The sequence below is a fragment of the Balaenoptera musculus genome, chromosome 19 (assembly GCF_009873245.2).
Source record: "Balaenoptera musculus isolate JJ_BM4_2016_0621 chromosome 19, mBalMus1.pri.v3, whole genome shotgun sequence".
Classification (NCBI taxonomy): domain Eukaryota; kingdom Metazoa; phylum Chordata; class Mammalia; order Artiodactyla; family Balaenopteridae; genus Balaenoptera; species Balaenoptera musculus.
The window spans coordinates 41505964-41517131 of record NC_045803.1 but is presented as its reverse complement, the minus strand read 5'-3'; the positions used below and the strand labels follow the sequence as shown (position 1 = coordinate 41517131).

Genomic DNA, 11168 nt, shown 5'->3' with positions numbered 1-11168 from the left:
TTTTTTTTTTTTTTTTTGGAAAATTTCATCTGTGCATACCTTCTTAATGGCAAGGACCACGGGCCCTCCTGGAGCCGGACCATTGCCAGTCAGCCTAGGGGCAGAGGGTGAGGTGGGTCCCCCCCACCCCGCCCCGTACGCTGGGTGGCCACCCAGATTGTCATATGGAGAAGCTCAGGTACGGGGCTCCTGGTTGGGAAAGGTCCTGGAAGCTGCCTGGAGGAGGTTATTTTTCTTGAAGATAGGGTTTGCACTTGGAGAGAGGAGGGGAAGCAGGCTCTGGGGTCGGGAGGCAGCAGTGGAAGCAGAGACTGCGAGGCTAACACCGGGTTGGGGTGGGAATAAATGAGGACGCGGACCCAGGAAGTCCAGGAGCTTTTCCCTAGCCGCGGGAGAGAGGTCGGTGTACCAGGATTTTGGGGCTGGCGCTCGTGATTCGTTCACTGTCCCCTCCCGCCCCCAGTGACCCGGAGTTGTGACCTGGGATGCCACACGTTCATTGGAGAGCTGTGGTCTTGAGCCAGCTCTAGACCCCACTGTCACTAAGGGAAGGGACCTTCCCACTCCTCTGCACGCCCCTCCCCCCGCCCCCCGCCAAAGGCCTTCGGTTGCTGCTCTGGGAAGTTGGATCTCCCCTGGAGGCGGGCATCTGCTTTGAACTTCGGGCGGAGCCCAGGATGCGGGCCATCCGAGGACGTCCAGAATACAAAGGTCTGGTCACCCCAGCCACAGAGCTGCCCCGGGTGCAGCGGGATGAGACTATCGCAGCAGCTCCGCCCCCGCAGAGCGCGGAGAGGGCGGGGTCGGGTAGGTGGAGCCAGCGTGACCTTGGTCACTCTCCCGCCGAGACAGCCCCGGGGGTGGGACTCGCCGTCTCTATGGAGACCGAGAAACAAGGGAATAATACGGCGGAACCGCCCGGCCTGCAGTCCCGCCCCAGAGCCGGCAGGGAGCAGAGCTGCGGAGCCGCCTAGTCTCCTGCGTCCATCGGTCCATTCTTGCGTCCTTCTTTCTGTCCATCGAACGTGCACTGCAGGAGCAGCCACGAGGTAGAAGCCGGTAGGAGACCCCGGCGCCGACCACTCTAATCAATATCCTGCACGATAAGAAGGGGGTGGGGTGGGAGCGGCCTGGGGGGGGGTCCCAACCCTGAATGGTACAGAGTTGAGGACACGAGCTGAGCGGTCCTGCGCTGGGCCCAAACGTTCCACCCCCACCCCCAACTCCTTGCTGATTGATTACTCCAGCTGTCCCAGCAGGAGCGAGCGTGGCCTGCAGACCCCTGCGACCGGGGCCTGTGACTTGGCACCACCTGATCAGCCTGAAATTACCAAGAATCCATCTTCTCACGGACAGGAGTGAGCACAGGTGCAGGGTCCTGCTAGGCCCCTGGAACAAGCATCCTGTGGCACTCAAGCTCCCCCAGACTTTACCCTTGGTGAACAAAGTGCGGGTCTCCTTCAGATTGCTGGTGGGAGATTGCAGTGTAGGGAGAGGGAAGGAGAGTGCTGTTTGAAAGGGATTCTGGACCCACCGAGTTGCTGCAATGTAGGAGCTGTGGGTGAGTCCAGTTCCAGAAACTGCAATTTAGGGATGGGTGAGTGTGGTGACCCGGGGAGGGTTTTCAGTGTTAAGGCCAGTGGTAGTGGAAGGGGGGTAGGCAGGCAGGCAGGCTCCAGGCTGTGGTCACTGGAGGCTCTATTATAAAAGGGAGAGGTGGAAGATGGTTGCTGAGGACACAACTGAGGGTGTGGTCAGGGGCTGCATATGTATGGAGAGAGGGTGAGTTGTGAGGCTCTGGTTAGGGGTCTCAGTAAGGCTTGTGGGTGTGTGGACGGGGGACCCAGTCCCAGGGCTTCCCGTGTATGGATGGAAGTGGCTGCAGTGCAGGGCTGAGGGTGTGGTCAGGGAGGCCTCAGTACCAGGCTGTGTTACATGGAGGGAGTTTCAGTGCAGAGCTGAGGGTGTGGTCGGGGACTGCAGTGGGTGCTGTGGGCAAGTGTGGGGAAGACCCTTTAGTGCAGGGCTGAGGGTATTATTGGGGGGGCCTCAGTACAGGGCTGTTAGTATATGTGTGGGGCGTGCATGCTGAGGGAATGGCCTGGGCCCTTAGTCCCAGGGCTGTGGGTGTGGTCAGGGGACTGCAGTAAGGGGTGTGAGGGGCACTTCATTGCAGGGCTGGTGTGGTCAGGGAGGTCTGAGTACCAGGTTAAGGGGTGTGGTCAGTGGGACTAAGGCCGAGGGTATGGAGGGCCAGGGCTAAGTGCACACAGCTGTGAGAGTGTGGACTAGTGTGGTGGTGCTCAGGGTGTGGCCAGGAGGCCTCCAGAGAGGGCTGAAGGTGTAGACATTGGGGAAGTGTGCTTCAGCGCAGAGCGTAGGTGTGAGGATTACAGGGCCAAGGCCACAGTCTCACTTGCCATCATGCCTCTAGGGGCTCATAACTCTACAACCCCCACTCAGGCTAGCCCCTCAATCTCCTGCTCCTCCTAAACTCCACAAATTGGGACGTTACAGCCCCAATGGCTGGAAAGGGGCCAGGAAGCCACGGTTGTGCCCCAGGTGCTGGGAGTGCTGATATGCCCCACCCGTGAGCCCATTCTCCAGCCCAGCCCAGCAGCACTGGGAGCTTCTCCCTGAGCTGCCCTGACACCATCCTGCCCTTAGCAACATTCTCCAAGCAGTACCACCCTCCCTTAGCAACTGTCTCCAGGCTTCACAAACTGTGGCCAGGCCAGCCCCAAGTTCCCCTTCCCTCATGTTTTTGTTTAACAGCAAATAGTAACAAGGTCCCAGCTGGGCCAGCTGCACCCCTGCCTGTGCTCTGGCTCCCTTCTCAGCCTGGGCTGGGTCTTGCTGGGTCCTCATGACCCTGAGAGAGACACTGTCCTCACTAAATACCTGCCCAACCAGCAGCCTGGCCTGGTACTGACCCAGCCTGGCATGGAACTCCCAGGGAGGGGGCCCGCTCTGCCACCCTCACTTCCACCCAAGCAGGCCTTGTGCCAGGGCCAGACAAAGCCATGGCCCCAGCTGCTGCTCTCACAGTTTTTCTGGACAGTGCTACTCTGTTCCCAGCCTGGTGCGAGCATCATGATTTCATCTTCTGAACTCCACTCTGAGCCAGGCTGGCATTAAGTGACAGGACCTTTCCTCTCGGGGCTCTTCCTCACGGCTCTGGGGCCCAGTCAGACACTGAGGGCTGGCCCCTTTCTGCAGGCAGCTCCATCTCCAGCTCTGAGGGTATGTGGCAGAAGTGCCTGCAACTTCAACCTTGCAGGTTTTGAGGTAGAGGCAGTGATGCTCTGTGCCTTGGGGGGTGGGGGGGAGAGCTTGGCTAGGAGGTGACCAAGGTGGGTCCCTAACAGGGTGGCATGGCAGCGAGCACAGACGTGGCTGGGCTGGAGGAAAGCTTCCGCAAGTTTGCCATCCATGGTGATCCCAAGGCCAGTGGGCACGAGATGAATGGCAAGAACTGGGCCAAGCTGTGCAAGGACTGCAAGGTGGCTGATGGAAAGGCTGTGACAGGGACCGATGTCGACATCGTCTTCTCCAAAGTCAAGTGAGCCCCAGGCATTCCCTGCTTCTGATGTTCCTAGAAGGGGAATTGGGGGGCTGGAACCAGGGAGGATGTGGAGAAGGGGGAAAACTCATGGTGTCCACATACCTGGCAGGGGGAAGTCTGCCCGGGTCATCAACTATGAGGAGTTCAAGAAGGCCCTAGAAGAGCTGGCACCCAAACGATTCAAGGGGAAGAGCAAGGAGGAGGCCTTTGATGCCATCTGCCAGCTGGTGGCAGGCAAGGAACCAGCCAATGTGGGTGTTACTGTAAGTGCCCTGATGGTCTCGGCTGGCCACTGAGGGGGGTATGGGGAATCTTGGCTGGGGTTGGAAGGGCTGGGCTCCCTAACCAGGTACCCCTGGGGGAACTCTGTCCAAACAGAAAGCAAAAACAGGGGGTGCTGTGGAACGGCTGACTGACACCAGCAAGTACACGGGCTCCCACAAGGAACGCTTCGATGAGAGCGGCAAGGGCAAGGGCATTGCTGGGCGGCAGGACATCCTGGATGACAGTGGCTATGTGAGTGCCTACAAGAATGCAGGTACCTATGATGCCAAGGTGAAGAAGTGAGGCCTGGGAAGGCCCCCCCTAGCACGGCTGCCCCTGCCAGAGGCTCAGGCCTGGGCCTAAGGGGCATGTGGAGCAAGAGAGCCCGGTCCCCTCCTTGCTGGATCTGCCGCCCAGCGCTTCCTGCCCAGCCCTATGGGGCCAGCCCACCAGACCTCTGACCCAGACTGCTCTGCATCCCCTTCCCCTTTTTCTTTCCTCCTCGACTTCTGTCTGTCTGGGGAGAGTCTGTGCCTATAGCCTCACCACCCCAACCTAGCCCCGGGCATGGCTAACCCCTGCCTGCTTGCCTCATATTTAAGCTGCTGCTCTGGCCAAGTGCTAATTCTTACCCGGACCTCAATAAAGCCACCTTTTGTACCAATATGGCCTGGTCAGGTATATGACAACAAGGGTAATGACATTCACACCCCACGACCCCTCAGTGTCATCAACCCCTTCCAAGTCGCACTCTGCTGATTCTTCCACTGGCAGCCCTGCCCAGAAAAAGACACACACCAGGCCCCTTCCATTAGCACAGAGCCAGGCTGAATGAGGATGCTCTACAGGGAAATCAAAAGCCTTTTACCTCAGCCCTGACCTAGAGTTCTGACATCATGGCTACCTTCCCGCAATTAGGGCCTCAGTCTTGGCCTCTCTGCTTTCACAGCAGGGGGGGCGATGAGACAGCAAACTCAGACTAGGCTAAGCATTGGTGGGGCCCAGTGCCAGGCCTCAGCTCTAAGGTTGCTGACAGGCCTCCACTCCAGAGGGCTACCAAGGTGAGTCATGCTGGGCTGCATCTCAGAATATCAGAAAATGCAAGACAGCAGACAGTAGACAGTTCAACTCCCAATTTTATAGCTGAGGAAACTCAGGCCCAGAGAGTGAAGGGGCTTCTGCAGAATAGAGGCCAGAACCATGCCTCTTGCCTCCCTGGCCAGGCTCTTTCTAACACAGCAAGCCCCAACACTGATTTCCAAAAATGAGGCTGGATGGCCAGCGATAGAACTTGGCACCCAACATCAGCCTTTGACAGGTGAGCAGGGTGTCCAACAGTGAAGGGGCCTCTTCTTGCTGATTCCCTCCCATCTGTTCATCATCCCAGGTTGCAGGGCGGGGGGGTCTCTCTCTGATCCTGAGAACTCCTGGGAGCTTTCAGATCAACCTTTTCTCCCCTCTGAGGTTCTCAATGTTAGGCCAGAGTTATTCCCAAGAATAAGGCTTTGGGGCCAACTCTCCCTCCTTCCTGCTGACAAGTGGGCTGGATGGAACTTAGGGACTGCCCAGAGTCCCTAAGAGTGCTAGAAAAGGCTTAAAAGGCACACATTCACAAATATTTTTTCTTCACCCAGATAACAAAGCAAAGCAGCACAACTGTTTATTCCCTCTCCCTCGGGCTGTTCTAGGATGTTCTTGCCCCAGGTGGCCCCGGAGTCCCTTGAGCCCAAAGTCACTTGGAGCGAGGGTAAAGAGTGATAGTGTGGCTTGGAACAGAGACGCTGGGGGGGTGAGGTGAGAATTAGAGAGCAGAGATCATCACCTGGTCACAGCAGAGCCTTGCCTAATGGCTGACAGTTGTGGGATCCTCCTGACTCCGCTGACCTTGCATTGCTCAGGGAAGAGTTTCAGACAGCTCTACCTCTCCCACCAGCATACAGTAAGAGGAATACTTCCTCCAGCCCTGGGGAATTGGTTTAAATTGCAAGCTTACTTAAATTAGCATAATAGGAGAGAAACCCAAATCCTGCAAATTGGCCTGGTCCAGGTTATTAAGCTATTAAGCTGCAGGTGAGATTACCATCCAGTGCATATGGGAGCAGCAGTTTGGCCCCTCCTATGATTGGCAGTGTGGCTTAGAGGAGCCCAGAGAGAGAACTGGCCGAGTCCCGAAACTCTACCTTGTAGGGGTAAAGCCCCCTCTTCTTTAAAAGGGGTTATGGAGCCTGAGGGAAATCAAGGCCCACCCGGAGCCAGGAAGACCCTTAGTCTAGCAGAATCTGGTTCATGGCAGGAACTGACCAAACAATGCCACTTCAGCCCTTCAGTTATCACTGCTCCATCTCCCCATAGCCTCCTCATGGTGGAAAGCTTTGGGTACCCTTGCTAGCAAAGCCAGTTGGGCAAGGAAGAGAAGTTAGGATCTGTGGGATGGAGCCATTAAAACCCTCTATGTATAGCTGGCGGGAAGGCCAAACCTCAGAGGGGTCCTGCCTCTCCTTTTGGAGAACTTCCCCAAGGACCTGTTTTCCATCCCAGCCTTGTTTCCTTCTTTCTCCTAATAGTGCCAGGCCCAGGGTGAGGAATTCTTGTCCACTTATTTTCTACTTGCTTCAGGGGTCTTCCCCCACTCCATGTTGAGCCCACTTAGCCCCATAGGGCAACAACTCTTTGGCCCTTTCCTTGATGCCACCAATCCCAAGGGATTGACCAAGGGCCACACAGCGAAAATCAGAAACACAGCTGACCTCTGCACAAGTGGCCAGCAACCCTAGAGAGGGGCCTGGCCTAGGGTAGGACCAGCCACTTTCAGTGACAATAGAAAATAGAGTGGAAGGTGACTTAGTCTGGGTCAGGCTCTTTGCTCCTCCTTAGAGGTACCCTGAATAGGTTCTGGGCTAGCATTCTCAGATGTTCATAGGAGAAGGAAGGGAGGGCTGGGTTGTAGAAAGAAGTCCGTTATCCCTGCCCCCACCTCCCCTAGCCCCCATCGGCTGTCCAGTAAGTTGGGCTGTGCACTGGGCTGGGATGGTGAAATATGACAACACAGGGCTGTAAGGCTACTAGCTAAGGCTACCCTACCCTACCTGGGCAAGGCTTAGGCTCTTTGGAGGCCTCTCAATGGGTCCAAGACAGGCCCAGGAAAGCGGGGAGGGGGGCTGTTCTTACTGACACTTCCAGAGAAAACGAGCTGACTCTAGCTCCCTCAGAGCCATGCAGCTCAAAGAAACATGGCTCCTCTGTGCATGCTCCTTTTGGGAACCTACCTAAAATTGAGAGATCTGTAGATTTTATTTATAACTTAGAGATGTGTGATCTTAGTTGTGATCTTCATGTCTCATTATTACAGCAATAGCTCTCCTTCCCTGCACAGCACCTGGGTCAGGGGAGCAAATAAGTGTCTAATCTTTCCACCTGCCTCTCTCTCTGACATGACCCTGAAGATGAAGAGAAGTACAATATGACATTAGGTTGACAGTCCTTTGCCCTCTACAGCTCTCTGGCAACGTTAGCTACTTGTGCAACCTTGAGGTAGAGACATACCTAGAGCCACTTGCATTATCTTTTCCCATTGATGCCTAATCAATCAGGATTAAAGAAAAGATTGATCCTCAGTCTGAAATACAAGGTACTGACATGTAAAGTGGATGCTGAGCCCAAAGCTAACTTTCAGAAGCCACACCTCTGGTCTAGACTGCACCAGCCTTCTCTCTCATCTCTCTAGCTCCTCTCTGGTCCACTCCACATGGCCGGAGGTCAATCCACTCTTCTTATACCGAAAGCTTCTCAAACACAAATCTATTGAATACTACCCATCTGCCTTCCCAATCTAAAATATTTAGGGAGCTGTGCAACCTAGCTCCTGTGTATCTCCTCTCAGGCCCTCCATTCCCTGAATGAACCATGTTCCTTCCCATTTCATGGCCTTTGCTTATGCTCTTTCTCTCTGCAGCTCTCCCCACTGCCTCTGCCCTCAGTCCTATGCTTTGCCTGGTGACCTCCTATTCAATTCTTCAGGTCCTGGTTGAAAGATCATTTCTTTAGGGGACATTTTCCTGATATCACGCCTCCCTCCCAGGCTAGGACAGGTCCCCCAGTTATATACTGTCATGGCACCATGACCTACATCTTCTCTGCCCGGTGATCCCTCTGGGGGCCCCAGACTCTCCTACTCTGTACTCTTGGCCTAGGAGGCTCTGCACCCCCTCTACCTGGTACCATTGTACTCATTCTGCCAAGCTTCCACTCAAACAAGTCCTCACTGATGCCTTCTCCAATTCTCCAGAGTAGGAATTACCTACTCTCTGTCTTTCCAGGATCTCTCTAGGCTTTTATTTAGGCCTGTTTGGTACCAATGGCAAGCTTTGAGCTCCATCACACAACTAAACTGTTGGCTGCTCCAGGAAGACACCGGACCTTGTCACCTTTTCACTATGGTGGGAGAAAACCCAAAACACGTTTGATGAACTGATCAATAGAGGTTCTCCAAAATTTCTGCTAACACAAAACATACCTGGCCATGGATGTTCTTTTTAAAGTTCCTACTACACAGTTTCAACTGACACTTGGGAAAAATGTCTAGTGTTATTTTCTTTTTGACATTTTCAGCCAAACGTTTCTATGTGATATGATGCCTAGGACTAAGTGCCAACTATTTATGTGGTCAGAAGGAAAGAATGACTTGATGGGAGGAGATAAAAAGAAATAAAAAGGACCAACATAGTATAATTAAAATAAGATTTTTTTCTTAATCTTGAGAGTGAATACCACCATACTAGTGGCAATAACACTGAGAGCCCCCTGGGGCTGAGAGGGAAGCTGCAAAGAAGGTGTGCAGTGCTAGCTCCATAGACTAGGCTCTGGGACAGAGTCTGAAACACTCTGTATTAGATACTGACCCGTATCATGTGCCACTGGTGAGGAGGAAGACAGCGTGCTTTTCCCAAAGGGCGATGATCTCCCCAAATGATGACTCTTCTCAGGAGGCAGGAGTGCTTTCCCAGAATAACCTTTTTGCTCTTTAGTCAGCTGCTGCAGCAGATACTCATTAGTTACCACCAGGGATCTGAGGCATGGGGAAAAAAGACAGTCATGAAGTCATAAAAGCAAAGTAGTTGCCATTCTGACCTGAAATGTTTGCTAAAGATAAATGTAAAAAAAAAATAAATAAAAATAAAAAAATAAATGTAAAATGAAGTAACATCTTTAAATAGAAAGAACTGTCTGATTTATGAGTTGGTTATTTTAAAAGCAGGCGGACAGTTTATTTATTCATTGCAGTTCTGTTTATGTTCCAGACTGACTGTAGCAATAACATAGTTCACATTTTATATAGTGATTGTTCTGTTCTTTCCAAAGCACTTTCATGATGAAGTAAGTAGACGCACTGGGAGACTGGCACCTGACCAGGCCTCCAATTTCTATCCCCAAATCTTAATTTCTACTTCTTCTAATCTGTCCTGCCTCTGCAATTAAACTAATGGTGCTAGTCATGACTGTATTCTTGGACTCTGTATTACCATGTAATGTTGGAAGCTATCAGAGACTGCCCCTCCCCGCCAAAAAAGATGCATGCACAATGTTATTCACTGCAGCACTATCTGCAACAACAAGACACTGTAATGTCCATCAGTAGAGGACTAATTAAATACACACACAGTGGAGCCCTATGCATGTATAAAAAGGAGTGAGAACTAACTCTATACACCACTGTGAAATGATTTCTAGATAAAATGTTAAAGCAACATTATGCCTCTTTTTATATAATAGAGAGGGAATACAAATACACACCCACACCTGCAATGGAAGGCTGGTGGGAAGGAAGGAAAGGATAGAGGAGACAGATAAGGAAGCTAGATTTGTCTGAATTTATCTGATTTTGTGGATCTGACTTTGGGACCATGTAAGTTTTACATTAATTATACACAAGATTAAATCAAAATAATAAAAATATTCCCTATGAATCAAACAAAATGAAATGAATTGAACCTGTATATTGAATTGATGGTTTAACAACACACAGAAGAATTATTTCAAGTTACTCTAAAATATAGCATCACTAAAGATATATATCTTAATGTTCTCAAAGTGTGGTCCCCAGGCCAGAAGCAAGAGCATCACCTGGAAACTTACTAGAAATGCAAATTCTCAGTTCCCAGCCCAGATCTGCTGAATCAGAAACTGGTATGTTCTGGAAAGCAGTATTTTGATCCCTGAGCAAACTGGCCTGGATACAGGTGGTTTGCACACAGAATAGAGTTAATTTGAAAAGTACATAGATATTAACTTGCCAAGTAAAACAAAGGAGATAAAGGAAAGTAAATATCTGCTTCCAGAAGTTAGCTAGATGGACCCAGTCCTACCTCTGACTTTCGTGGAGAAGGGCCACTGTCTCCTCCAGCTTTTTCAGCTGGGCAAGCTCCTGGTTCAGGCAAGCCACCTGCATGTTCAGCTGTTGGTTTTTGCGCAGAAGATCATCTACAAAGGTTACAGTAGCCAGGGGTGAGAGGATTCCAAGCGGCTAGTCTTTGAGCAGAGCTTGAGTGATCAGGGAGACATCTTGAAGAGTTGGGGGCCCCACTGCACCTACCTCCACACTCCATTCACCATTCCCTCCCTTGGAGACAGCAGATATAGTGGCAAGAATACAGGGTTTCACAACAGACATATCTGAATTAAAATTCAACCACTTAATCTTGCACGTTAGTTCATTTTTGTGAGTTTCACTACAGCTAGTAACCCTGCCGGGTAGCACTGTTATGAGGAGTCAGTGAGACATCTGTGCTCACATAGCATAGGCAGTCAACAAATATTTGGTCTCCTTGTATTATCCATTTTAGTTCATGGAATGTATGTCCTTCACTCTGTATGGAATATGTGAAAACATCTAGAACTGTGTCAGGCACATGACAATAGCTCAATGAGTGCTTTCAGAAACTGGCTTTGTGGCCAAGGCATTCATATCTAGCTTTCCAAATATGTTGCCACTGCCTGCAATAATAAGGTAGGTAAAAGCACAGGAACTCTGGTCCTAAGCAAGTCAGTCTTCTAGAACAGTACTTAAACTTTAATATGCTTACAAATCACCTGGGGATCTTTTTAGAAAACAGATTCTGATTCAGTAGGTCTGAGGTGAGGCCAGATTTTCTATATGTCTAACAAGCTCCCAGGTGATGCTAATGTTGTGATGTGTGGCTCACATTTTGAGTAGCAAGGTTCTGGAAGGTGGAAATCAGGGCTGCAACAGCTGTATTTATCACCAGTAATCCAAAATAGAGAACTGGGTCTCATGGCTGATTGAAAATAGGTATCTAGGGCTTCCCTGGTGGCGCAGTGGTTA

At 51.4% G+C, this 11168-nt stretch overlaps 2 protein-coding genes across 9 annotated transcripts in view; one reads left to right on the top strand and one right to left on the bottom strand.

The window, feature by feature from the left end:
• The window catches only part of LRRC36 (leucine rich repeat containing 36), a 69070-nt gene that overhangs the window by 11578 nt on the left and 46324 nt on the right, over nt 1-11168 (bottom strand). For 2 of the 3 annotated variants that reach the window (XM_036834226.1, XM_036834224.1), the window contains 2 exons: nt 10192-10306; nt 8317-8894 (listed from right to left, as the gene is read on the bottom strand). In XM_036834226.1, the coding sequence (XP_036690121.1) occupies nt 8669-8894; nt 10192-10306 (341 nt within the window). In that variant the 3' untranslated portion in view covers nt 8317-8668. Of the gene's footprint in view, nt 1-8316; nt 8895-10191; nt 10307-11168 lie in introns of those variants that run through there. The other variant, XM_036834225.1, reaches the window with a different exon arrangement.
• Nucleotides 923-8307, top strand: TPPP3 (tubulin polymerization promoting protein family member 3). 6 transcript variants are annotated; one of them, XM_036834241.1, is made up of 5 exons: nt 928-1059; nt 3369-3562; nt 3675-3828; nt 3944-4103; nt 8120-8307. In XM_036834241.1, exons 2-5 carry the CDS (start codon nt 3375-3377, stop codon nt 8290-8292), a joined length of 675 nt encoding a protein of 224 aa, XP_036690136.1. In that variant the 5' UTR covers nt 928-1059; nt 3369-3374; the 3' UTR covers nt 8293-8307. The 6 variants fall into 6 exon arrangements, with proteins under 6 accessions (XP_036690138.1, XP_036690136.1, XP_036690140.1 ...); XM_036834245.1 differs by having other exon boundaries at nt 8146-8171; XM_036834246.1 differs by having other exon boundaries at nt 8115-8151.